Source organism: Puccinia triticina, chromosome 9A, assembly GCF_026914185.1.
Source record: "Puccinia triticina chromosome 9A, complete sequence".
Taxonomy (NCBI): domain Eukaryota; kingdom Fungi; phylum Basidiomycota; class Pucciniomycetes; order Pucciniales; family Pucciniaceae; genus Puccinia; species Puccinia triticina.
In genome coordinates, this window is record NC_070566.1 from 64882 (window position 1) to 92262 (window position 27381).

The window sequence follows — 27381 nt, forward strand, 5'->3', positions numbered from 1 at the left end:
TGATGATATCCTACAAAGTGTCTCAGATACTGTTCAATTGCTTTGTTCACAATCTTGGATTGCCCATCTGCTCTAGGGTGGTACACGGTGGATGGAGATAATTTGATGCCTAGTTGTTTGCTGAGCTCCCTTGTGGTTTGAGAGATAAACACGCTCCCTCTGTTGGAGACTATTGATTTTGGGGTCCCATGGAGTCTCCATACGTGTCTGAGCATAAGGTTGGCTAGTTGTTTGGCATTGACAGTCTTCTTACAAGGTATGAAGTGTGCCATCTTGGTGAGTCTATCAACCACTGTGAGGATGCTATTGCTGTTGTTTGATTCCGGCAGATCCGTGATCAGATCGTACAAAATGTCGGTCCACGGGCCCGCTGGTATTGGCAGGGGTTTAAGCATGCCAAAAGGTTTCTGTGTTGACGCTTTCACGCGCTGGCACAATCCGCAGCCGTCCACATATTGGTTTACAAATTTCTTTTGTGCCGGCCAATTGAAGCATTGGTGCACTAACGCCAGTGTCTTTGCACGTCCCAGGTACCCCGCTAAGCAACAGTCGTGTTGGCTTCAAACTATTGCCGTCTTGACAGATTAGACCGCTGGAACCTCTATCCTGCCCTGATTGTATAACACCCCGTCCTTGAAGCAGTAACTGCTCTGTCCGGGCGGCTCATTATGAGACTGGCTGATCAACTGTGTTAGCCTAGGATCTGCTTGGGTATTGGCACAGACCAGATTTATCAGTTTGGTCTCTGTCGGGATAAGGTCCACCTGTTCCCCCTTGAAATCATCCACTCCCAGTATGTCCACTTCAAACCACCAATCAGCATCCTCCAATTCCACTGACTTGTTGACCTCCACAATTGCTGCAAACGTCTTGGGCGTGATGTTGGAAGGTTTCAATAGCTGGCCGAATGTCATCTTCTCTTCTTTGGCGGGCGCCAGGTCTGGGCATCTGGATAGCGCGTCCGGTTTGGTTGCCTGCCGGCCCGGCCGGAAAATCATCTCAAAATCAAAGTTCCCCAGCGTCTCCGCCCATCTTGCTTGCTTCCTGGTGAGCCTCTTGCTGTTCATAAAGCTCTCTAGGTTCCTGTGGTCGGTGTACACAATGGCCTTCAAGCGGTTTGGGTTGCCCTTGAGGTAATGGCACCACTCTTTAAACACCGCAACTATTGCCAAAAGTTCTTTATCAAAGATTTCGTAGTTTTGTTTGGCTTGGATCAGTGATCTTGATAGGTACGCCACTGGGTGGAGCTCATTATCCTTGGCGCATACTTGTGAGAGGACCACACCTAATGCAAAATCTGAGCAGTCACACTCTAAGAGGAACGGGCGGTACGGGTTGGCAATTTTCAGGATAGGTGCTGAGGTGAACAAAGTCTTCAGGGCTTCAAATGCTTTGTTGCATCGCTGTAAGAGCTAAGGAGCTCTTCACTGGACTAGGGCACTGGCACACAGAGAGACAACAGTCTCAAGGTTTCTGATGCCACCGTAGGGGTTTTATTTCATCTAGCTCAGGAGAGATGGTCAGTTGGTCGGGGATCTCTCTTCTAGGTACAACATCAAGGAAGGGAAGGAAAAGAAAGAGAAGAAGGAATAGTGGCTTACCTAGCTCAGGAGAGATGGTCAGTTGGTTGGGGATCTCTACTGAGCTAGGAGGGCGGGGGCGATAGTACTATATGGGGTCGGAGCTGGTTCTTGTGAAACCCGTGGTGCTTGCGGCGCGGGGGTTTTACAGTCTCCCCCCCTATATTGAGAAGAAAGAAGGGGTGAGAGAATTGATGGGATTTGACGCGTCGGGAGTGCACAGAAGAGGGTAGGGGGTAGGTTGGGGCATGTGTGTAAGGAGGCCGGGAGGTACGAGATTTGGTCCGTTGAGAGCGGCCCGCAAGGTCGGGATTGAAGATGGTTGATTGTCTACCTGTGTTAACGGTTCTTGTTTTTTGGCGGTGTGTTAATTGCTGCGGTTGTGTAGGGTTGATTAAACAAGCGAGGACGGTCAGAAAGGTAGAGTGTAAGGAGATCATGGTTACATCAGGCGTATGTTGCAGTCGTGGTCGATGGATGGAGGTGATGTGCCGGATCGGGAGTCTAGCTGTCGGAGCTGTACGAACCGTACCCCGTAAGCATCTGCCCGCATGGAGCTGATGTAGAACCCGGCAGCGAGGCAGATGAGGGAGTACATACCCGATTTCCTCAGAATCATCCTCAGAGAATTCCCCTTCCACTCTATCGAGCAGCAAGGAGTTGAATCCGGGGTGTTCCAGAATTAAGGCCTCACCTTCAGTGAATAACCGGTGCTCCGCATCAAGGATCTCTGCGGTTGCCACGTAGGCCACCAAGCCATCATCCGGTGTGGGGGTGCTGGTGTTCATCTTGTCAGCGAGCGAGGATTCAATCTTGTTGAGTGTTGCAATGGCTGCCGCATGATACTCTTTAAAGTCGGTGTCGTCGTAAACCTCAGCCGATTCTTCTTGTAACATCGCTGCGTCTTCAGTAACGGCTGCTACTCCAGCTGGACATCCCGTTGGTCGGCCCGGCTGTGCCGGTCCTGCTTGTGTTCCTGCGCCGTGGGGCTTGGTCCAAGCCCGTGGTGCCACGTAGTCAGCTGGTTTGGGCGGCACCACAAAGGTCGGGGGGATGTCGACGGGTCCGCGGTAGGCTGGCCCTGGGCAAGTCCCGGCTGCATTCCCGCAGTATTGTTTACAGTGGTGGCATTTCCCCACTGAATCTAGGTATGAGTGAATTCGCCAGATGTACTCGTCGCGCGGAACGTTGCCTGTGGTTGGGTTTTGCTGAGATGATGTGTTGGGGGCTCCCGCTCTGGGGCGATGAATCTTTCTTGGGAGGGCATCATAACAATTACCCACCCGTTGGATAAACTCTTTGAACTTGAATTCCTCGCGTTTGAGGAGATCCAGTTTGTTGACTTTGTTCTCCAATTCAGTCGGGAGTCCAAACGCCATCCCCTCCGCGAGTTGGAAGTTGGACAAGGAATGCCGTTCAAAATTGATCATCCGTTGGAGCGTCCGAGCACGAGTCGTGTACTGGCTGAAAGTTTCAGACTCAAGCATCTTCAGATATCTGACCTCTTTCTGTAAGGCCGTGCGCCACTGCAATGGGAGGGCTGCCTCGAAGAGATCCTCTTTAACCTCAATCCAGGTCTTCTCGATCAACTTTTGGGCTTCAGCTTGAAAGAACGAGAGCAAGTTGGTTTCCAATATCAAACGTCCGACAATGAGGATTTTATCTCGATCTTTTGTGACGTCCTTAGATGTGAAAAAAAATTCCACACCGTTGATCCACACCAGAAAAGGCTCAACTTCCATGTATGGGCCCACGTATTTTGGTGCGTTGGAAGTGTTGAAGTGGCAATGGTCGACACGGTCTATCGCGACCGTCTGGGAGCGTCCGGTTGCCAGCGTTCCTTTGAGCAGTCTTGCAAAAGCGTCCTCTGACCGCGCCGCGCGGATGGCGGCTGTTTCTTTGGCCCGCGCCAGTCAAGCCGCGTATTCTACTCAATCTGCGTGGGCTTGGGCGATGCTAGCTTGCTGCGACGACATCAGCATCTTCATACAGTCCCTTGTGGACAGGTTGCTGGATGTGTTTGGAGGCGGTGGCGGCGGTGGGTCCGGTTTGTTCGGGGGAGCGGTTGGTGGGTCCCCTGGGTAACAATCCTTGCCCGGTTTGGTTTTGGTCCCAGCGGTGTTGATGGTGGTGTCAGGCATTTCCTTAATGGGGGAGGTTGGTGGTTGGCTGGCTTTGGGAGCACCCGGGGAAGAGGGGACCAAAGGGGAGGGGTTGAGTGATGATTCTGGAGGAAAATTTGTAGGAGATATTTGAGATGGGAGGGACGCTGGGGCTGATCCAACCACCAGTGGGATATTGGAACGGTTTGTGGCGGGGTTGATGTTGATAGCACTACTAGTCAAGTTTTTGGTACCGCCGGGTCCGACAGGTACCCCAGGTTTGTGGAGTTGGGTGGAGGCTAGTGCTTCTTGTTGAAGTCGTCTCTGCTCTGCTCGCGCTCGTCGCAAGATGTCTTTGGGGTCGGTCAGGGGAAGGAGTTGGTCAGAAGATGTGGTTCGCCTCGTGGACATGGGTCCTCTGTTGTAGAGGAACGAAATGGGTGGTGTGGCTTATTGAGAAGTCCGGTGAGTGGGTGTCAACAGTCTGTCGAGTCCGGGAGAACGGGGCTGTGGGAAGTCCAAAAAGTTTGCGCAAGGGAATAGTCCGATCCAGCTTATAGTCAAGCCGGTCCAATGCGCTCAAGTCCGTAGAAGTCCGTAGGGAGTCCGAAAAAAAAATCCTTCAGTCGGGATCAGAAAAAAAAAGTGTAAGAGCTAAGGAGCTCTTCACTGGGCTAGGGCACTGGCACACAGAGAGACAACGGTCTCGAGGTTTCTGATGCCAACGTAGGGGTTTTATTTCATCTAGCTCAGGAGAGATGGTCAGTTGGTCGGGGATCTCTCTTCTAGGTACAACATCAAGGAAGGGAAGGAAAAGAAAGAGAAGAAGGAATAGTGGCTTACCTAGCTCAGGAGAGATGGTCAGTTGGTCGGGGATCTCTACTGAGCTAGGAGGGCGGGGGCGATAGTACTATATGGGGTTGGAGCTGGTTCTTGTGAAAGGGCTTGTGAAACCCGTGGCGCAGGGGTTTTACAATTGCTTGTCCCAAGAAAAACGGGTGTTGGATTTTGTCAGGTTGTGGAGTGGCCTAGTTGTGCGCAAGAAGTGGCTAATAAACTGCCAATAGAAGTTAGCAAATCCGATGAATTGTCACATTGGTTGGAGCTGGCCAATCTGCCACCGCTTTAACCTTTGCTGGGTCCATCCGCACTTGGTTGCACGAGATTAGTAGCCCAAGATATTCAACTTCAGCTTTTGAGAACTCACATTTCTCTGGCTTAAGCCAAAGCTGGTGTTTGCTTAGTATTTCAAGGATTTTGTACGCCGCCTCTTCGTGGTCTGCACCGCGTTGTGTGTAGATCATAATGTCGTCTAGATACGCCACAGTATCTTTACCAATCCTTCCCAGTAATATATCCTGTATAAAGAATTGGAAGAATCCTGGGCCCCCCGTCGGGCCAAATGGCATGGTCAGGGGTGCGAATTGCCCTGCCCGGCATACAAACACCAATTTCTCTTTGTCACCCTCTGCCACTCTGAGATTGCCTTACGCGTTTTGTAAATCCAGGTTGGTGAAAGTGTCGGCGTCCAGCAAGCTGTCTACGAGATCCATTGTGAGTGGGAGCGGATATTTGTTCTTCACCGTGACCGCATTTAGCCTCCGGTAGTCAAAGCAGGGCCTTAGATTGCCATCCTTCTTCCCTGTGAAGAGGACCAGGGCCGCCCACGGAGAGGTGGTCCTTCGTATTGTCCCATGCTCCAGCCCTTCTTTGATCAATGTATCCAGGGCTTCATTTTGTGCCAGAGATAGTGGGATTATCCGGCTCGCGTGGGCAACGTTGTAACCGCTGCGCTGCGCTAGAAAAAGCGGTCATTTAGCGCAGCGCAGCGGTTACATTGCTACATCCCATGGGCATTTAGCGGAAGTGGTTGAAAAACCGCTTCCGCTAGCGCTAAATTTAGCGGGGGTACTGCTTCATCCTGAGGGGCGGCAGCGTCAGCGCAGCGGAAATAAGCGCGCTAAAGCTGCGAAATAGCGCAGCGAAGCGCAAAACCCCTACATGGGCGCTTCCTGACCGCTAAACGCTGCACCCACCGCTATATGCTGCGGGAGCAGAAGCTGCACAGATTCCAATTGGGGAGCAGCATATACCGGCATACCTACACTGCAAGAAAAACTCTAGAAACTGCCAGCAGTTGACATGTGGCATACTCCAGGATAACTGCCATTGTAACTCCACATAATTACATCATATTGTCAGCCTTAGAGATACATTAAGTATCCAAAAGACTGCAATAACTTAGTAAATAATAATAATTATTAAATTATTATTGCAGAATCAGATTCCTCATCATAAATTAAGGGGGGTCACCCACTTAAAGTACCCCCTTATTCCTATTCCTTCATGGACTAGTTGTATAAATAAGAATTGGCCCCAGAAAGCGCCCAAAAATAGTATTACATACATAAATTTAGTAAAACACACAATGTACATAAAATTAAACTGTTGTACATTAATGAGTAATATTACTCGTGTAAAAATACCCCGTGAAAGTATTATGTAGACTTCTACTGAAGCTCTTTCACATGACAATTGGTTATAAACATGTCATGTGACAGAGTCAGGGAAATTAGTCTATTACAATATAGTTAAATTACCCACAGCCAAGCCCTTTTCACGGCTACACCCCTAGATACTCCCATAGGGAGAAAAGGACTCAGTGTTTACGCCCACTGAAGTCCCCTCTATAAATAGAGGCCTATTTGGCCCTCAGGAAAAGATCCCCCAGACCATTCACCGCCCATAAACTGTAAGTTTGCCGTGAATATTCTCCTCAGCTACTATTGTAGCCCCTTTTTCCTTTAAACCATCCCCAGCACGTAAAATCCACTGGATTAAACCTTTAAAATATCAAAAATCCCTTATTAGTATAATTACAAGCTTTATCCTTAAAAGTAGTTGCCGTAAGACCTCCGCCTCTGACAAGCAGCCAATCAGCTTAAGCGCTTACCACCTACCTTTTACGCCAAATTTATTCCCTGTAATTAATAATTATATATTATTAATTACATAATAAATCCTCCTCTTTTTAAAAAGAGTGTTTAAACCCCATGTAGTGGCTAAATTACCACGTAACAAGTTTAGTAATTTACATTACTAGTGTTTACATCAGCACAGTTATAGTGCTAGGGCCCAAAAACCCTTAATTTTGATGGGTTTTTGCCCTAAGCTTCATAAACAGAGCTGTCACATATCCTTTCATGCACAGTCACTGTGCACGTTGCACAGTGACTGTGCATTCACCCTTGGTTGAAATAAACTTTGAGAAAGGCTTGAGTATCACCTCAAGCTTCCTTTGAGCTTCTGCATCTCAACTGCTAGCAGTTTCCAGAGTTTTTCTTGTAGTGCTAGTAGCACTGTTCACGTAAGAAATCTATGACCATGTGAAAGATATACATCAGCATACTTTCCCAGCCAAATTGGCTGGCACAATGGGATAAACTTTATTTCAATCTTGCTGATGTTTAGCTTACGTGAACAGTGCTAGTAGGAGTGGTTATAGTATACCCCGTCGACATCTCCGCTTGCTATCCTTGTCGAAGTCAGTGCTTGGTGTCAACATCATGGTTGGGTCTCAGCAATCTGCCATACCCGCCAAATCCAACAACGTTCCACCGTCTACACCACCTGAGATGAAGAGGATGATGACTGGATGAATCTTTTGCCACCCAAAGAGCCGGACAAAATCAACAAGGCAATCCAATCCAACCTTGAGAGGCTAAGGCAGGAAGCCTCACAAGTTAATTGGGACTCGCTTCTTGACAGCTTTCACGCGACTTATATGACTCAGAAAATGTGCACAAAAAACTGGACCACAACTAAATCATACGACACATTCAACTCATGTGAATGGGTGCCCCAGCAGAGAACCATTGATCTAATTGATGTTTATGGTGAATTGATTAATTTTTTGCTTCTCAATGTTGATTGAGCGCTGTATTAGGGGGGTTCACAATAGAATAAAAATAAAACTTTGGAGTCAATTTTAAGGCCTTTATCAACAACTCTTTAAAAATATGGCAGGATGTACAGGATTAGGTGTCCCCTGGCAATCAGAGGGTGTTCTTCATTTTTAAAAAAATTGTCTGTAAAGGCCTTAAAATTGGCCCTAAAGTTTTATTTTTATCGTATTGTGAACCCCCCTATTAGCAGTCATATGTGGATCCGGAATGAAGTCAGGCTGGAAGGAGTATTCTTGGATTGCCAAAAGGTTATCAACGAGGCGCGGAGTAACCCAAAATTTGAAAGGTACAAAACAAAACCTAAATCTAAATCTAAACAACCCAACAAAAAAAAGTGCTAGTTTAATTTTTTATTATCTTTTCTTGAGCTCTGTCCCCTCTAAAAACCTACAAAAAAATCTTGATTATTGATAATTACTGGTAGTTTAAAAGTTTTTTTCCCCCCAGTGTATGTAGATTAGCGCTTTATTGCCGCTGCGCTACCGCTGGAATCAGCGGTTTTACGCTGCGCTACCGCTGATTTTAGCGGTTGGCCGCTACATGGCCGCTTTTTTCAGCGCGCTAAAATACACTTTTTTTCTTGGGGATCTTGGAAAGCGGAAGCGGCAGCGGTTTGACCGCTACACTGCAGCGCAGCGCAGCGGTGCCAAAAACCGCTGCGCTAACCGCTTTGCTGCGCTTTCTGCAGCGCAGCGGTTACAACGTTGGCGTGGGGAACTGCGCCGGGTAACAGATTGACGCGGAAGTCGTATTTGCGCCTAGGTGGAAGGCGTTGCGCCTCGGTTTTCCAGAACATTCCAAGGTGGTGATGGTATTGTAGCGGTACTAGCTCTTCAACCAACTTCTTCGGCTCATTTTGCTTTGCCTGTGCTGCCAGTTGGGCCGACGTGCTCCACAACGCCTTCGCCGCATCAACGGTTGCCGGCCTGTCAAGTCCTAAAGGGTGTGCCTGCTTGCCAGTTGCTCTTATGGACACTTGATGAATAGGGGGGATTCCGGACTCGCATTGCGGGGGTGTTATCGCACCTAAGTTGCGCCCCCCCTTGTCATTTAACCTCGCTTGCCTCCATACGGGCTCCTCCCCGTCGGTGGAGGTTTTTTTCGGTATAGACGAAGCCACACAAGCGGCTGCAACAATTTCCTTCAATATGTCCCTGGCGCGTGGTATGCTTGGGTCCTGTGGAATGTGTTCTAAGGGACAAGCCCGCTTGCCAGTTGTCCCTAGCCAACTCATAAAAAAATGGGCGGTGGACTCACATCGCGGGGGTGTTATCCCGCCTAGGGCGGGCACCCCCTCGCCACTTTGCCTCGCATGCCTCCCTACGGGCTCCTCCCCGTCGCTGGAGGTTTTGTTTGGCTTGGACAAAGCCGTCTGGGCGGCCGCGATGGTATTCCGTTGGGTGCTCTTGACGTCCTCTCAAGTCTCGGAGGCCTGATTCCTTATCATTGGTCCCGGGGGTTGTTCTAGGAAATGAATCCACTTGCCAGTTTATCTTAACTGGGTTGCATGTTGGAGATTATCAATGGACTCACATCGCGGGGGTGTTATTCCGCACCAAGTGGGCACCCCCTCGTCAATTCTCCTCGCTTGCCTCGCTCCGGGCTCCTCCCCGTCCTGCGAGGTTGTTGGCGGAGGTGACGACGCTGCTTCAGCAGCGGCGATTCTCGTCTGGTTCGGTATCAGCTGCCGTTTGCGCCAGTCTATGTGGTGGCCGTGTTTCTTGATCCAGGGCATACCCAGGATCCCGTCGTATGCATCCTTGAGTCGTGTGATGATGAATGTGGTCGGGTTCGTGTCTGTGTCGAGTATTAGCTGGACCTCTTTGGAAGATTGGCTCTTGGAGCCATCGAAACCGGAGATAGTCCGCCCCACCGATGAATCAATCAGGCACAGGTCCATTTTGGTGGCGAACTGTTCACTCAGCACATCGTGAGTGGCTCCTGAGTCTATCAGGGGGGTTGTGGCTTGGGGTTTCTGTAATGTAGAAAAGGACAGGCTAGCGAACAGCCTCGGATCCATTGCATTGGTGTCGACAATAATACAAGATCCAACTTTAACTACAGTATCCCTGCTGCTCGGGGGAGGCACAACCTTCACTCCCAAGCAGCGCCATTTTTTGACTCCTCCGCTCTTCCCGCGCCTCCGCTCGTCCCTGTGCTCGTGGTCAACCGGTGAACCTCTTCCTCCAACTCCGCGATTCGCGTCGCCGCCTCCCCTTTCCCCTTCCCTTTCTTCAGACATCCCCGCGCGATATGGCCCTTCTCGCCGCAAAAGAAGCATAACCCGGCCTTCTCCGTGGTCGAGAGGGTCCCTCACATCACTGAGAGATTCATGGTGTTATAAGGATCCACCGCATGTGTGGAATCGGTGGAGCACGGGTCGGCGCCGTTGATTTCATTGTCAATCTTCAGTGCAAGGTTGCACAGGTCCGTGAGTGCGGTGAATTGTACTATTGCGAGCACTAGAGCCAAACAGATGTCTTTCTTGAGCCCTTGGTGGTACTGGCTCATTAGGGTCGTCGCTTCCCATCCCGTATTGGCGGCATGTTGGTTGAGCTGGAAGGTGTAATGCACCACCGATTTTGTTTGTTTCAGCTATTGGATCGCTTTCTCAGCTCTAGATTTGCGTTTGGTGATGTAGTACATTGTTGGGAATGCCGTCAAGAACTTGAGATACGTCACCGGCTGCCCGGCGAATAGCTTGGGCCCATTTACTAGCTTGTCCTGTCAGGTAGGAGATGGAGAAAATGACCTTGCTTTGGTTGTCGGGGAACATCCTAGGGTTGGATAGCACGTACAGCCCAATCTGCGTAACGTAGACCTCCACCTTAGCGCCCCGTGTGCCGCCGTACTTATCCGGGAGTCCAATTTTGGGGCCTTTTACGGTGACGTCTGCTGGTAGTTGGTCTGGTACGATGGACACAACGGCGGGTGCAACCATACCCGCACGGGCTGCTGCTAGGTCGGCCTCGGCTCTTTGACGGTGTCCTTGTTCTTCTTGCACGGCGGCTAGTAGTTTGTCCACCCTTGCGCGTAATGATGTCGCATTGTTGGCCATCTGGTGTTGGATGCTGCAGGTTGTTTGTCGGGCAGTTGATGTACAGTCTGGTTTCTGGGGGTTCTAGTTGGGTTCTGTAGCCGTGCTACTATGTACGGGCGGGTTACCACCCGCCACGTAGTAGAGAGGCGGGAGGCCCCTGCGCCTCCCTTGCCTAGATGGGGTTAGACCCGGAGTTAGGCTATCACACCTTCTTCTTTTCCTCGTTACAGCTGCCAGGAGTACCCCTGTATGGCTGTAGCCGATAGTCCCCCTGTATTCAGGGGTGGTTGTTGTTGTTTTCATTTCTCCTTTGAGGCGCCTATATTAGGTGCTCTCTCTTGTAGGGCTTTTTGCCCCAGTTCCTTTTTGCCTCTCAAAATCCAGAGTGCCATTTCTTGTCTTTTATCGCATCGCTCGTACCAGTCCCCCAGTTACTGTAGAGCCCCGCTACAGTTCTGCTTGTTCAGTTGATTCGGTGTTCTGGTTCGGTTTTCTAGGTTGGTTTTGTTTTCTTCTTGAGCAACGGTGTATCCGCTGCGCTACGCTAAAAAAAGCGGCCTTTTTGCGTAGCGCAGCAAGAACACCGCTGCGCTACTCGCTACGCGCAGCAATTGTCCGCTACCCTCCTAGGGCCATTAGCGAAAGCGAAAATTCGCTACGCTACCCGCTAAATTAGCGGATAGCGGAACAGTTTTGTGTTCTAAACATGTTTTTACATACATTAAACCCTTTTTCCTTTTTTTTTTTTGGATCCCACATAGCATAGAGAAAAGCGGCGCTGACTGCTACGTGATTGCTTCTTTAGCGCGCTATTTTTTGAATGTTTTTCCGGGAAAATCAAAAAGCGCGTAGCGCAGCGACCCAAAAAATTGCTGCGCTAACCGCTTTGCTGCGCTATATGCAGCGCAGCGGATACACCGTTGTCTTGAGCCTTGTTCCCCGTGTTGAGATCTAGCAATATGGAGTCAGTCTGTCGGGGTAAGGAGGCAATCTGGAACCTCTGGTCTGGATCTTCAAGCTATAAAGTAGATTGCTAGATGGGGAAAGCTAAGTGATCTTTCCCCGGCTCTCCCTTGTGGTTTGGGATGTGTGACATGTATGTACAAATGAGAGACATGTCTGTGGGAAGCCCTACGGCGCGCAAGCGCAGCTCATAACAATGCTGCAGGAGACACTCAGCTACACAGCATCTGCATGCGTGTACTGCCCTGCGTTACAAACAATGAGAGATTTTTGCTGCAGGAGACACCTCCTGTACATCTTATCTACCTGCATATGCTGTGCTACATGTACAAAAAATGAGGGATTTATGCTGCAGGAACACTTCCTGTACAGCTTATCTACCTGCATATGCTGTACTATATGTACAAACAATGAGGGATATATGCTGCATGAGGCGCTTAAGCTACACAGCACTTGCATGCATGTACTGCGCTGCATGAAGTCATGTGTTGCTATGCAACCAAGCCACCTTCCATCCTCTTCCACACACTCTGCATCCAATGTCTAACCTGTTCCATCCCCAATGTTGGGGGTCAAGGCCTCTCCTCCCATCTTGCTCCTTCTTCCCTTCTTCCCCTGCACCTTATTACACACTCCCTCTACTATAATACCTCTGAAATGTGCTTTTGGCATTGTCACGCATATGGAACACCACAGCGGACACTTGGGAGTTTTCTGTGTTCTTTATTTCATTCCTTATTGGAGACGTAAATCACAAAAAAGAATCAGCTGAATTATTCCTGCTCTTTTGCAGAACAAAAAGCACTATACATGATAGTGGCTCTGTTTCTATTATACTGGCCACTACCAACATATACTCTAAAATATTGGACTATTTATGCATTGATGTTGTGTAAAACACTAGTGATGTATGCTGTTGATGATGAATTTTCTCCACCCCTGATGTGGACTTTGGATTATGCATGATCTTGTAAAGGATAAAAGCCCCAAAATCTGCCAAGATAACCCTAGAGGATTGGTGCTGCTGTAGCAACAAAGGGTAGTTACGCTACGCGTAACGCGTAGATAACGGCAACGTAACAGAATTTTTGTTGTTATCTACGTGTTACACGTAACGGTGGTGCGATTACGTTATTGCACCACATTAAGCCATTTTTTTAGGCTTGTTGCGTTATCCGGGCGCGCGGAGCCCCTGAGAACGGGCAAAAAATGAGGCTAAAAAAGCCTTAAATGGTCCGTTATTGTGTTATACGGGGGATAACACAATAATGGGCAAAGACTGGCACAGTGGTATTCAACGTGTTTTTTGGGCCCCTTGAATACTGATTTGTCAAATATTCAAGTATTCGGAGATATTCAACGGAAAAACTTCCAAAATACATTAAAAACACCAAAAAATTACATTTTTTGTGTTTTTGACTTCTTTTGGCCCATTTCTGGGCCATAAATTTTTGAGGAGGTCATCCGTCAATAATATCATGGTGCCAAAGACGCTTACAATATTGCCGGAGGCATATCTCATAATGGCGGACGCACTATTCAGAGTGCTGGACACACTTTTGATAGTGGCAGATGCACTTTTGATAGTGGCGGACACACTTTTGATAGTGACGGACACACTTTTGATAGTGGTGGAAGCACTTTTTATAGTGGCAGAAGCACTTTTGATAGTGGCGGACGCAGCATAGCGCGCACTCTTTTGCCCCTGCGTGCTTAGCATTAGCGCAATTGCGCGTATCTGTGCTAATGCTACGCTAAAATCTAAAATGTATCTGTGCTAACGCTAGGCTAAAAGCTAAAATAGCTTTGCACCCTGTGCGCGTAGTGTCAGCGCAGATGTGCGCATAGTGCAGCGCAGATGCGCACAATTGTGATAATGCTACGCTAAAAAAGAGTGCATTTGCGCTGCGCTACACTACACTAAAAGCTATGGTTAGCGTAGCTGACCCACTTTTGGGCCTTTTCAAACTCATCTGGGGCCTTTGGGCCCCAGAAAAGCTTGCATTGGCCCTCTACGCGCCCCTTTGAGCCATTATTCGAATTTATTCAAATATTTGAGCTTAAATTTGCCCAGGCATTATTTGACTCAAATCAAATACGAATACAAATACTCGAATTGATTCGATTCAATGTGCTAGTCTTTGATAACGGGCCTCAAAAATGTGTTACGCGCGGGGCCTAAAATGACCCCGTTACTAGTAAAGTAACGGGGGTAGTTACGTTACCAAAATTGTGTGGATAAAGCAACGTAACATAACTACCCTTCTTTGGCTGTAGTTGGTACTAACAAAATAAGGATATCATCCAGTCAGTCAGTCATACCAAATCCAAGAAACTAAAATACCATCTTCCATCAATAAAAAGTAGGTGTTATGGTCTGGTACATGGAGAGAAAGAATTCCGGGTTCTGGGGTTCTGGGTCCTATTTCACATGTTATATTGAAGAATGAGGAAGCTGTCTGGATCTCCAGCCTCTCAGAATATAAGTAGGTGGACTTGAGCATGTGACAGGCTAGATTCCTAGGGAATTCCCTCCTATAGCTTACAATATTAGGTATGCAGCAGATAACTGTAAGACACCAGGGTCTTCACTGTTAATTTTAATGTTACTAGGAATGGAGGTTCAATAAATATTACCCCAAAAATAGAGAGATGTTTTCAATATATGTCTGTTCAGCTTTTGATTTATCTGAGCATGTGCAGAGCAGTAGATGTTGATGCAAATTTAGGCCTGAGCCAGCCTTTATTGCTCATTTTACAGTTATCTAGTGGTATAATCTGTTACTTGGTAAGCAGTAAAAGCCCAAAAAAAGAGGTATTTTATGCCCATGTGAGGCAAAACAAAATTTAAACCATGGGAATATTGAGTAGAGTAGGTGAAAAATGACATGAAGCTAACTTTGGCCCTTATTGCAACTTGACACTCCTGTAAAATAAAGGGCTGGAGCTTGCTAATGACCACAAATTATCATTATCAGTGTATTTTCAGGCTTCAACAAGATTACTCAAGACTTATAGTCCTGGGACTGATCACAATCCAAATGTGGGAATATAGCAAGCAATTAGCCATATATATTCTCTCTTTCAAAAATTTCTGAGCCAGATTTTCCATTGGACAATAAAGGAAAGTAACAAGTAGGAAGACTTTTTGAAAAAAAAAATGTGTGGCAATTAAGCCCCCCCCCCAGCAAAGTCACTTTTCCAAGAAAAAATCAACATTGTTATTAAACCATTCCATGGAAAGATAAAATGATTAGATTTCAGCCATATTATAGCAGGTCTGATCTGAACTTCAAATGAGAATGGATTAATTAATGCATTATGAGCCAACAGGATTCAAAAGAGATAAAATGATGGATGAAGAAGTCAAATTTTTGATGATCATATTATTCTCAGGGTTGTTCGGAGACTGGTATACCAGGAGGGGGATAGTTGTACTTGTTCAAAGTGGACTTGTAAACTGAATTACCTGGATAGGCGGCTTCCGTATCTCTAGTTATGCCTTCTGCACACCCTGTCCTAGAAAACCAATCACAAAAGTCTAATGTAGAAGGCCACCTATTACCATCCACTTTGGGAGTCAACTTGGCAAAATCTGTTTGAGGTACCAATTTGGTAACACTGTTGCGCAAAAAATCATACAAATTTGCAGCTTTACTTTTTTGAACTTCCTGTCGAATCTGGATTTCATTAGCCAGTCCTTGTTCCAATAAGTCGAGTAAACAATCGGAATCATCCAAATTCACATTCCTTCTCTAAGTTCATAAAACACGCACTTGATCAATTAGTATTGTTCAACAGTAGTGATGAACAAGTCTTGAGCTCAAAGCCAACTCACCTCTTGTGAAACCTGGTCGACCCCATGTGTTTTTGGGAAATATGAAGTTGTGCCACCCTCGCTGGATTTCACGAGCTGCGCCACCACTGGCAATTCACCCGGTCTAGTAGCGCTGTTATCCACTCTTCCATAAAAGATCGGAGCTGATGATCCAGGGTGACAATACATCGCAAGAGATTGCCCAAAAAGCTACTCCAGGAAAGAGAGCATGGTCAATTCAAAATCAGCCAGATCCTATGCTGATATCAGTCCCAAGAAATACTCAACGATGAGGAGAAGTAAACGCTTTAACATCGTCAAATGCAAAAGAGTTGAACTACTGTTTGAGAACGAGGCGTCTTCTGGACTTGTGAATTTCAATGCAAATCGTGTAATATAAGAAAGTGAAGCCTCAGAGGCACAGACGTTCAGCTTTGATTAGAGAGTTTCAAGTTATTCCAACCTATAAATGGAAGAATAGCTAGCCGGTTCTTCTATGAGATTACGCTTGGGGTTCAGAAATCTGAATGCTGGTGGCTAATTGAGCATATACATAAAGATTTTGAAGTCAGTCAGCCTAAGGCAATCTTTAAAGCCCCGCCAAGCTTGACCTCAATTGAAAACCTTCGATGACACTGCTTCTTCAGCGCAAGGTGCTGCAAGGTGTCGCTCAAGTTGCTAATACATCGGTTGAAACAAGGGGTAAAACGTGACGTAAAAATAAAAATACTTTTCCCCGCTCGGCGTCCAATGAAACTTGGGCCTCACCTGTCGCAAAACAATTGTTGATTGATTGTATCCATTCTGGCTCTAACTTAACTAATCCCGCAGGGACCCTCCGAAGGATGGACTTATACACTATGTGCCAGTTTTTTCCCTACTCTTTTTTGTTTTTTTGCTGTTTTCCATTCTATTGCTTGTACCTCCTCAGTCGTGAGGAATAGCATAAAGGTTCCGCCAAGCCAAATGACCACTTCCTTCACCTCCATCTTCTAGGATATGTAGCATTATTTTTGGACCTTCACACCATTTTTTAATGTCATAATAAGACTTTCAAAGTGCTCAGGTTTGATGGCACCATTCCCTGTACTCTGACTGGTGGCTTTACATCACGTAAGCAGCCTGTGGATGTATTGCCCATGGAAAACAAGGAAAAAGACCAATGTTAAAATGAGTGGGACACTTGATTTTTGGCATGCTTGTAGAGGAGAAGCAGGCGGTCATGGGACACTGAACAAGAAAAAAAAGGTTGAGTGGATCAAATTTGATAGTGTTTCTAAAATAATACCCTGCCAAATGCCAAAAAGAGTAGGGCAGGTAGGGGGGTATATGGCGCAAGTCCCTCCTTCAGAGGCTTGCTTTGTGAGGGGCGCTCCGTGCCAGCCAGGCTGCACCAGGCCCTCCAAAGAGGGTCTTGTGCTAAGTTAGATTCCGGCTGGTATTCAAAGTTGGTTTGCATAATTTTATGCATGCATAAATCATAAAATCATAAAATCTTTTTTGCAGGGGATATGACTGTCTGATTATGTAATACAAAATTTCCTCATCAAAATATTTTTATGATTTTATGATTTATGCAAACCAACTTTGAACACCATAATTTTTCATAAATACTTGCCGCAAGTCGTTACGCCGCAGCTTACCGCAACATGTGCGGGAAGAGGGGAAAAGGATGAGCTTTCCTTTCTTTGTCCTCGACCAGGGGAAAGCTGGGATGGTAGGGATGTTCTATGGTAAATATGGAGGAGCAGCTTTCAGGCAAAAACTCATGACTCAGTCTTTTTTTAGAAAGGGGGCCTGAGCCTCGCGTCAAAATCCAACACTACATTGAAAATAAATAAATAAACTTAAAGAATGTCTAAACAAAACCTACAAATCCCAACTCTGGTCCTGCGCCAGAAAGACTAACACATCTTTCATCCAGCTGACATTGTCTTCCAATTTCGATCAAATATAAAGCTTATAGCACCTGGATAACCAGCAAACTAGGGTGCACATGTCCACCTTGCTCATTCCTGTTGCGTGCCTGAATGACGCACCTCACTGTTAGAGTAAGTTTGTGACTCGTTTGTGATCCCTACCATCTTGAGCTTGTGATTCCACCAAATCTTGTGATTTGTCATCATTGTACGCGCCACAGCACGTTGTATCTACTTTATCTAACCTTGCGCAAGGTCCCGGTTTTCTCTTCCTTACCGATTGGAGAGACCGGAACCGGACGCAAGGATAGCTAACCATCTGAGGCGGGATACCTGCAGTGTACCCGTCTGCTTCCTCAAACTCACGACTCTAAAACTGTGCCCCAGAATGCCGCTGTAACCTTCAAGTTGAAGTACTGATTGAATTTTTTTGACGAAGGCTCGTCTCGTTAGGTGACGTCTGGTCGTAGCCAGAAAGCGAGGTCCTAACTTCCTTGACTGAGTGTAGGCGTCGACGCAACGCAGTCACGGGACAAAGGGCGTTCCGTTGCTCGTTAAGAATAAAAAATTGAGGACTGCCCGGGAGGGCAGCTTTAGCTGACCTTAGGGTCAGTGTTCCGAAGCTTCCCAGTGATGCATTGTGTGCGAGAAAGATACGTCCGAAGTGAGAAGCGATTCTTCGAACTTGAGGTCGCCGGATACCTTCAGCATCAGGTCGAACCGCGTAGCTGAGAAAGCCTTCGAGTGAAACCGATGCCAAGCCTTCCGGCCGCTTATGTACCGCTTAATTGACATTGAGTTGGTCTTGCCGCCATTGACGGTGTACGCGTTCCTCCCCTGCCCAGAGGTAGAAGAGCTTCGGGGCCGTTTCCTGAATTGGCAAATTGATAAAGACTTTGGCAGTCTCCTCGCAAAACTTGAGGAACTTTTTCACTGCGCAGTTGTAGCCATGTAGCCAGACAGCGTGCAGATTTTCCGCCCTTGAGAATGTGGAGATCCACAGCGGAAGGTGCCCGGTGTTCGATGCCATCCCGGAGGAAATGCGGGATGGTGGCGCCGTTGATGTGGTCTCTGCACGCGTCCACTGACATTGGTGAGAACAAGTATGTATCGGCAGTCCTCGACGGGCAAGTTCCGACTCGACTACTCCGACAGTATTTAAGTAATCCTTAATGTACAATACCACCCCCATATAAAGCGTTCACATCTGCTCCGGACGTTCCGAGGTCATGCGAAGTCCAGCAGTGCGGTTAAAGGCTTAGCTCGACATGTCACCGAGCAAACTCGCGTAGTTGGCGGTGGTCTGAGACGATCTGGGACTACCCGGATAAGAGTGATTACGTCAAGATTGACTACAGGGCAATCATAATGTTCACAAAGTAGATCCCGCCAGTAAGGCTCAGAAGTGTTATGCGTTCTGAGTGATAATTGGGCGATTTCTTGACGCGTTCTCATCTCCGGCTTCAGCATTTTCGATTGTAAATTCGCCTTTCAGCAACCTGCAAGCACTTATTTCAAGTGGACGGGACTTCGAAATCAAAATACAAATAGTGAATATACACGACTCCTCCTTTCTCTAGACGGCTGATACAGACAGACAAGACTGGGCTCCATATATCTCGCACTCAAAGTCGTTCATTTTATTCCCCGGTGGTCCTCTCGGTACAAAGAAGAAGCATCAGTTGCGCACGAATAATTGTCCCGGGGTAACCTAGCATATATCTCAGTTTTACTTGGCGAATCATTCTTTAATCTTGTAGGTATTCTCAAAGAGCACCAAATCAATTCTTGAGGGCAACGTGACTTGCAGGCGCGGTTTTTTTTCTTCTTCTTTTCTTTTTTCAATCAACATGCGCCCTGGTACTCTTCAACTGAGGGGTTGGAACGTGGTAATTTTTTTCGTTCTATGTCTAAATACTTTACTCAGCAATTCATCCCCAATAGCTTCATTGGGAGGAGATCCAGCGCTTTATCACACTTTGCTTCACCCGAAGGACGACCTCTTTGTCAAAAACGTCGAGGGGAAAAGTCGATCAATTCCAGAACTTTATTTGGACCTGGGTTTGGCGGATGCTTCGCCCAAAATCCAGGCGTTGCAACCAGATATATCCGGGCATTATTTTCGAAGGAGCATTGTTGACCCACGCGTGGTATATAATAACAGTTTGAACGCTGCGACCGCTAAAAACTTGCCGGAGGCCAACAAACATCTCTACAAGATATATCCGGAGGTAAGATCCTCTTTCTGTTGTTTTTGTATAATGATTTCAATAGACGGCTTAGATTTCCATCCCTACTTTGCACTTTGGCCTTAATCCTCCGTTCAACCGCCGACATGAAGGTACGCACTATATACCTAGCCATGGCGCTTATTCCAGCTTTTATCATGTGTTATGGGGCTTTTTCCTCCTTCATCCGATCCAAACTTCATCTGGGGGAAGCAATGCTAGCTGTCACTTTTGGAATCGTGCTTGGACCGCATGTATCTGGACTACTTGATCCGCGCTCGTGGGACGGAGGTGCAAGCTTCAACGAGGTCACTCTCGAAATCACCAGGATAATCGTCGCCTTGGATGTGTTCTCAGTCGGGGTTGAATTACCAGCTGCTTACATTCTGCGCCACTGGCGCACGATGGTCTGCTTACTCGGGCCGGTCTTGTTGGCCGGCTGGTTTATCACTGGCGCCTTTATCTTGATCTTTGTCCCGGCTCTCTCGTATCTTGAGGCCCTGGTCATTGCAGCCTGCATCAGCCCTACTGATGTTTTACTTGCTTCATCTGTTGTCGGCAAGGGAAGATATGCAAAAGACCACGTTCCATCACACCTTCGACACTTGCTCCAGGCCGAGGCTGGGGCCAATGATGGTGTAGCTATCATACTTCTATACTTGACACTGTTTCTTCTCTTGAGAAATGATTACACAGTTGCACATGCCATTGGTAGTTGGGTATGTCAATTATTTCTCGCTATGCTTTGATAAACTTCGCTGTCTGACCCCTCATGAATTGAACCACATAGGTCTTGATTACCGTCTTATATCACATCATGGTCGGAATCGTCATCGGCGCGGTCGCTGGAATCATTGCGCGCAAGACATTGAAGTTTTCTGGAGAGCATTCGCTAATCGACAACGAATCGATGGTCCCAATGTACATCTCTCTGGCACTTCTGACTGCCGGTGTTTGCGTCCTGTCTGGGACCGATGACATCGTAGCTGCCTTTGCTTGTGGGACGGCCTTTGGATGGGATGGCTGGTTTTCTGAAGAGATTGAAGCCTCCAATTTTTCGGCCATCATTTCCAACTTGGTTAACAGTTTAGTCCACATTTCGCCTTGACCAGTTTGACGTTAACCAACATTTCGGATTTTTGTGAATATTTTCTTTTGATAGCTTTTGTTTTCATCTTCGTTGGAGCCACCATCCCGTTCAAAGCATGGAATGATGCCATCTTGACGTTGGTAGGCTGGAAAATGTTCCTGCTGGTGATTTGCATTCTTCTTCTCCGGAGGCTTCCGGTCATGTTCCTCTTACGAAAACTCATCCCAGAGTTGCGAACGACCAAGGAAGCCTTGTTTTGCGCGCATTTTGGTCCAGTTGGTATGTCATGTGCCCCTCCCCCATGACTGATTGAGCTTTCTCCACCAACTCACTCTGCTACTCCATCTTCAGGAGTCAGTGGATTGTTTATCAGTTTCTTGGCCACCAAAAAGCTCCCTGTACCCAGTATTCCAGCGAAGTCCGGTCTTGATATCCTTGCTTTGACGATACAACCGATCTTGTATCTACTCATATTCTGTTCGGTATTTGTCCATGGCCTTTCTATACCCTTCTTTACGATAACTAAAAGCATACGCTCCCGGGCGAATTCCGTAAGGAGGAGCGGGTCATTATCGTCTGGTAATCGGCCCAGTACGAGTCGCCATCGACGGAGCACATCTTACCGACCGAGCACATCCAACCAACGACCGAGTATCTCCATTGGTGAAACCAGTACGCCTAACACTTTGCCCAAAGTGAACAATGGCGTCTCCTCGGTTGATTGTACAACGACCACGCGAAGTGATACCTTACAATTTCATCCACGATATCTATCACCCGTAGGACCTCTTTCTCCGTTGCTCCCTAATCTGGGCATGATATCACCTTTTCAGCCTATTTTGAAACCTCATGATGCAGGGCCGCGAGAGCCCAAAATCGCACATCCCAGAAGGTGGCCCGACCAAAGCTCAGATGAGCCTACCAGAGCACACGTCCCATCGTATCCGATCATCAGTGGCAACGATGAAACAAGTGCCGAGGTGGGGCCTTTATTGCCACCATCATCATCCCAAAATTCTCACCTCAGACCCGGCGATTCTCCCCGGTCGAACCGGCTCACAGTAAACAGCTCCAGGAATAGTGTCCGTTCTTTAAGTTTTTGGTCAGACACAACCGAGTCGGAAGCCCAAGTTGGACCTACAGATAGGACAAGTGAGCTTTCGGCTTTTGCTAATCAATCATCGAATCAGGATGGTTTCTAACACCTCTTGACAACCTTAGGTACTAGCCGAGAGTCAGAGATACAGGATGGGGAACAAGATGACACGGTAAGCTTGGTAGACAATTCAAATTAGCCACGTGTGGATATTGACATCTGTTGGACCTGTTTACAGTACTTCACATCAGGATGCAATCAAAATGGCAAAAATCTGGATAGAAGGTCAACAGTGACCGACGCACGGCAATCGGATGAGCGGATAGGGGAAGAGCTGCATGATGCATTACCAACAGCATCACTCGCTTATGCTACTCGGCTTCAGGCCCACTCAATTGTCTTACGTCCGAGGCGGTTCTCTGGTCGTGCACCTCGTCGTTCACCGCGTGCGAGCCGGAGGATTTCAATCGTGCCAGAGCACAATCCATTGGAGGAAAATATCAGGGGGAGCGACAGACAAACACGTCCCGGCTCAGCTTTATCAAGCTCTCCTTCAACGCATTCGATATCCGACACGCCTGGCCCTAATGGAAGCCCTGCAAGATTCGATGCCAGTCAACTTGAACCCAAAGCCCATGGCCAGAATCCAACGGGTGTTACTGACACTCTAGAACGGCGATTTAATTCCACTCGCAACATAGAGGACGAAAATCCTGAAGAGATGAACGCATGTCCTGGTAGCAGAAGTGCAGGCTCTGCTTCACCAAGCTCTAAGCAAAACCTCCCAAGTCAACGCGAATCAAATCGGGAAGCGACCCATCGGCCCAAAGATTCCAAGCCATTTTATTCCAGGATGCTAAGTTTTCGGTCAGCAGATCCCTCGACGGGATGTGGTGATAGATACACTATGGGTACACAGTCCATGCGGAGAGAAAGCAGAGCTTTTGAAGGTCCGTCAGCTTAGTGATCAAGTCATCAGGAGGTACTTCGAATACTGAAGCTTTCGGATATTATCCGGGAAACAGCCGCAATCCACAGAAACTGTAAAAATTGCAAAAAATCGAGCTCCATGGAATAGAAAACCCAACTGAGCATTTTCGCTCCGGATGCAGACATTATGGACTCCACAAATTCCAACAAAAGCTGAATAACACATTAGCGCCTGGGTCTACATTAATCCGACACAGATAGTCAGGGAGTGTTGTGTTTTGGGTTGGATTTTATCACTCAGAGTTCCAAGTGTCATAAATTTAATTTGAATTTGCGAAGCAACGACAAAGTGCTTCACCCCATCAGCATGTCCTGCACATGCGAACATCTTACTGGTGATTAAAGGTTGAGAAGCTTCATGTGTAAATTCACGATGGGATGACCAAAGTGGATAAAAAGAACATGTCTTGAAAATTGATACACATATACATCTCAAAATATAATTTAAAAGCAGCGAGAGAAGAAAAGAAAAAATATGCAGTTGAAAATAATCGTTTATTCAGAATTGAATCTTTCCCTGCTTGCAGATACCTTTACAATGGTTTCAGGTGGACCAAAATGTACATCTTCGAAGAAGTGATTGAACGAGGGTTCGTCATGGAGTGTAATTGCAGACAAAGTGGTGGATGACAGCACGAAAGTTACAATTTCCCAGATTCTTCGCTAGGGCGCGTCCTGCCCACGGTAATCGCACTAGTGGCCGCTGACGACGACCCCGCCTCAATACTTGAATCAAGCGGTACGCCGAGATTAGTCAGTGTGGACTTCCGCGTCCAGTCGGTTTTCGTGTGTGGACTAGACGCGACTGGTTCACCGGATGAGCCCCGAGCAACTTTATCGGTTCGCCCTGATGTTGGCTTCTTCATCCGCGATCCCAGGCGGAGAAAACTGGCTGCCTTCGAAGGCATAGGGCGGCTGTGAGCTTCTGGATTGTTGTAAGCTGATAGTGATGGAAGGACCTCAAGAGGTTGTCCCTGCTGATAAGCCGAGAGCTCACGCGCTTTAGCATGATCTCCAGCTATATGCATGGTTTGTATATCCGAGTTATTTCGTTGGTTTGACTCATTTGGAGTTGTGAAGTCTTGACTAGGTCCAATAGGAAGTGGTTGATCAAGATCTTCCAGTTCAGATTTCGGCGTCTCAGGGTCATTCTCGGGGTGAGATTTGGTGGCACGCTTGGGACGATGGGACCAGCTGAGTTCATGACCGGAAGCTTGAGCTAAAGTTCTTGTCATCGTCGGTACGCTCGAGCGCAATTTTCTGGCAAGCACAAAGAGTGGAATTGACAGGCCGTGGATGGTCACCGAAAACAAGACAAGGAGATAGATCAGCGATTGGGCCGTCAAGGCAAGGATATCGAGGCTGGTTTGGGGTGGGATCTGGGGTGTGGGAAGCTTCGATGTTGCTACACTGCTGACGAAAATCGCACCAACGCCTAAGAAAGGACAAAGGATGCGTGTCAGTGAAGTGGTTCCAAGAGCACGCACAAAGAATGAATCTCACGAACCAATCGGCCCGAAGTGGCCGGAGAAAACAGCTTCACGATGAGTTTTCAAGTCTGGTACGACTCTTTGCAGCATGATCAGGATGGGCAATCTCCTGAGGAGCATGATCGAGAGCCCGAGCACAGCGAGTTTCCATGGCACCAAGCCTAATGTCGGATCGTTCCAGGAGGAAAATGGGATTGTCGCCCCAATGTACAAGAAAGTAGTACCTGTATGAAAAGTGACGATAATGCTATAGGACTTAGCACGAAAAATGAAAAAACAGGGAGGAAGAAGTGAAACTAACAGTTGATTAACACGTCGAGGATCGCTGCGAAGTTGGAAGACTCAATGGAATCCGTATACCAGTCGTCCCACGCGAAAGCTGTGCCACAAGCAAATGCGGCCAAGAGGTCGTCGCAGCCGGCCAGGGCGGCTACACCGGTGGTCAAGAGCGCTAGGGCCACATGGATGGCGACCATGGATTCCTTATCGATCAGTGATCGCTGATTGCAGAACTTCAGCGTCTTGCGTGCCAGGATTCCAACGACGATCCCGATCGAGGTCCCTAGGATGACTTGATACAGAACCACCAGTAGGAGCTGTAATCAAATGAATAGAAAAAAGGATCCGGCAAAGATTATTATGAGCACGTTCAACCTACCAGGGAAGGTAGAACATATGGGGTAAATGGATTGCTTAGCCCACCCATTTGCCAATAACCGATCCGATCGAAGTTTCCTCTCTGATCAGAAGGAAGATGGCCAGATAGAGGAAAGGGAAAGCAGCTCCATCATTACAGCCGGACTCAGCCTGCAGGAGATATCTGAGATGAGCGGGTACGTGTTTTTGGGCGGATTTACTCTTGCCGACGACGGAGGGGGCAAGGACGGGATCGGTGGGGGTGACGGCGGCAGAGATGACGAGAGCTTGGACGAAGGTGAGTGCGGGGACGAGGGCATAGATCAAGGCGGCGCTGATGAGCCAGCCGAAGAGCATCGCTGGGCCGATCAGCCAGGCCAAGCTTCGCCAGTGACGGAACATGTACGCTCGCGGCAGGTCGAGCCCGACGGCGAAGACGCTCAGTGCAATGACGATCCGCGATAGTTCGAGCGTCAGCTGATTGAAACTCCGGCCATCATTCCACGAGCGCGGATCGAAGAGTCCAGTGACGTATGGTCCGAGAAGGATCCCAAATAACACCGAGATTATCGATTCTGCGATGTCTAGTTTCTCCTTGATGAAAGCCGAGAAGAAGCCGAAGCCGACGATGAAAGCAGGGATCAATACGAGGGCTAGGTTCAGGCTGTGGACCTGTTTCGGGAAAAGATAAATCATGTCTCAGTTTTCTGGCTGGAGAGAAAATGTGAGAATAAAAGCAGCTGGACCATCAGACCTCGGGGACCAGCCTCAAGAGCTCGTCATGGGAATGTTCCAAGCTAGTAGCGCCTGCAGACAAGCTGTTGTTTCGGAATTCGGCGTCGGCGATGTGTCTGCGAGACCATTGGTGGTGAAGCTGTGGCTGGTTGTCCGCTGGCTGGGCAGACGGTTGTTGATACTTGAGCAGCTTGATGAGCAGGTCGTCTGAGGTGAACCAGCCCGGCGGCAATAGTGGCTGTTGGCTTGCTGATGTTGGTGCTACTGAGGATGTCGTTGTGGTTGGTGATGAGAGTGTGAGCTGGATTTGCAGGAGAAGCAGGCAGGAAGTCCCTGCAGTCCAGTGCTTCATGTCCGGTTCTTTCTCCGTTTCTTTGGGAAATGAAAAAATACATATCACCAGCAATACACATTGAGCATCAACCCCGACAGGCCTCAGCTAAAACAAAACAGCTGGGATCCTTGCCTGAGAATCCTTTTCCTCAAACGACCAATGAAAAAATGAGTCTGCACAAGCATTGCTGGTGTTCAAAGTGCTCCGACCATGCAGGCTTCTGCATTGGAGGACTTCCCGTCAATTTCAAATAGATCTCAAATCTCAGATTTTGCAGGGAAATCTGAACTTTGGAACTCTGGATCACTTCGGGGATCTAATTCGGGGACCCAGATTTCCCTGCGAAATCTGGAAGCTGGCCGCTCAGATCTGACTTTCCAGAGAGGACTTCCCGTCAATCTGGGAACCCAGATTTTTCCAGATTTTGTGGGGAAATCTGGGCTCAATCTTCCCAAATCCTGGATCTGCCTAGATTTCCCTGCGAAATCCGGGAAAATCTGGGTTTCCAGATTGGCGGGAAGTCCTCCATTTACAGGACACGGGCAAGTCTCTATGTACTTAGGGTTCTCAAAGTTCAAAACATACAAATTTCAAGCCTTATGGGTTCAATTTCAATGTTGAAAAACTGATATGGACCAATTTGCTGGGGGTAGAGGGATGATAGTAGATCACATTACACAAGATTCCATATCAACTTTATTATGCCATGATTTTATGTCACTCAACTTAAGTTCGAGAACCCTAACTCCAACCGCCAAAGTAGTGATAGACTTCCTTGAGAGCTGCCGAAACAAGACTTTGACCTTGCAAGATGCACATTGAGAATATACACCCCAGAGGGACAAATCACAAAAGAAAAAATGGATGCATGGAGATGCGAAAAAAATAGTCTTGTTTAACATCCACAGAACCAGATGCAGCTGACTCGCAAATAAGTCAACAATGAAACAGAGACTGATAGATAAATACACAGCTAAAAACGGTCCTCAAGATCAGCTAGCCATCACTAAATAATAAAAGCAAACCAAAACCAAAAACAAAGATACATAAAAAAAAGAACTAAAGGAGGGGGATTGATCTCCCCATAAAGAAAGACAACGACAACAAATCTGCCATGTAGCTCAAACATAACTACGAGTCACTCATATACATGTGCAATGAAAGGTTGCAGAAACCGACCAAGAAAAAAGAAGAAAAAACACACACGCTGTAATTAGTCGGTTACTGGCTAAGAGAGTAAGATGTATGGGTATTACTAGTAGAAGCTCGAGAAATAAGTGAGAACGAGGAGGGAGAAAGGGATGAGAAAGACAGGTGGGAAGTTTGGTTCAGGCCTTCATGAGCTTATCGTCCTTGTAGGGCGAGGAGGTTAACTTGAGACTGTCTGCCTGTCTGT

The 27381-nt window shown here is 47.5% G+C and overlaps 3 protein-coding genes across 3 annotated transcripts; 1 reads left to right on the plus strand and 2 right to left on the minus strand.

Annotated features, from left to right (window-relative positions):
- Nucleotides 1-15042: 15042 nt before the first annotated feature.
- PtA15_9A13 (uncharacterized protein) lies at nt 15043-15782 on the minus strand (the record flags this gene model as incomplete). The annotated part of the gene is made up of 4 exons (XM_053172317.1): nt 15043-15245; nt 15309-15405; nt 15489-15677; nt 15756-15782. 4 exons carry the CDS (start codon nt 15780-15782, stop codon nt 15043-15045), a joined length of 516 nt encoding a protein of 171 aa, XP_053023444.1.
- A 3454-nt stretch (nt 15783-19236) lies between these two features.
- On the plus strand, nt 19237-22878 carry PtA15_9A14 (uncharacterized protein; the record flags this gene model as incomplete). Its single annotated transcript, XM_053172328.1, has 8 exons — nt 19237-19617; nt 19728-20333; nt 20405-20699; nt 20777-20983; nt 21056-21856; nt 21926-21972; nt 22039-22750; nt 22826-22878. 8 exons carry the CDS (start codon nt 19237-19239, stop codon nt 22876-22878), a joined length of 3102 nt encoding a protein of 1033 aa, XP_053023445.1.
- Nucleotides 22879-23431: 553 nt separating this feature from the next.
- On the minus strand, nt 23432-26003 carry PtA15_9A15 (uncharacterized protein; the record flags this gene model as incomplete). The annotated part of the gene is made up of 5 exons (XM_053172339.1): nt 23432-24225; nt 24298-24504; nt 24582-24876; nt 24983-25588; nt 25671-26003. The coding sequence occupies 5 exons, from the start codon at nt 26001-26003 to the stop codon at nt 23432-23434; spliced, it is 2235 nt and encodes a 744-aa protein (XP_053023446.1).
- Nucleotides 26004-27381: the final 1378 nt, after the last annotated feature.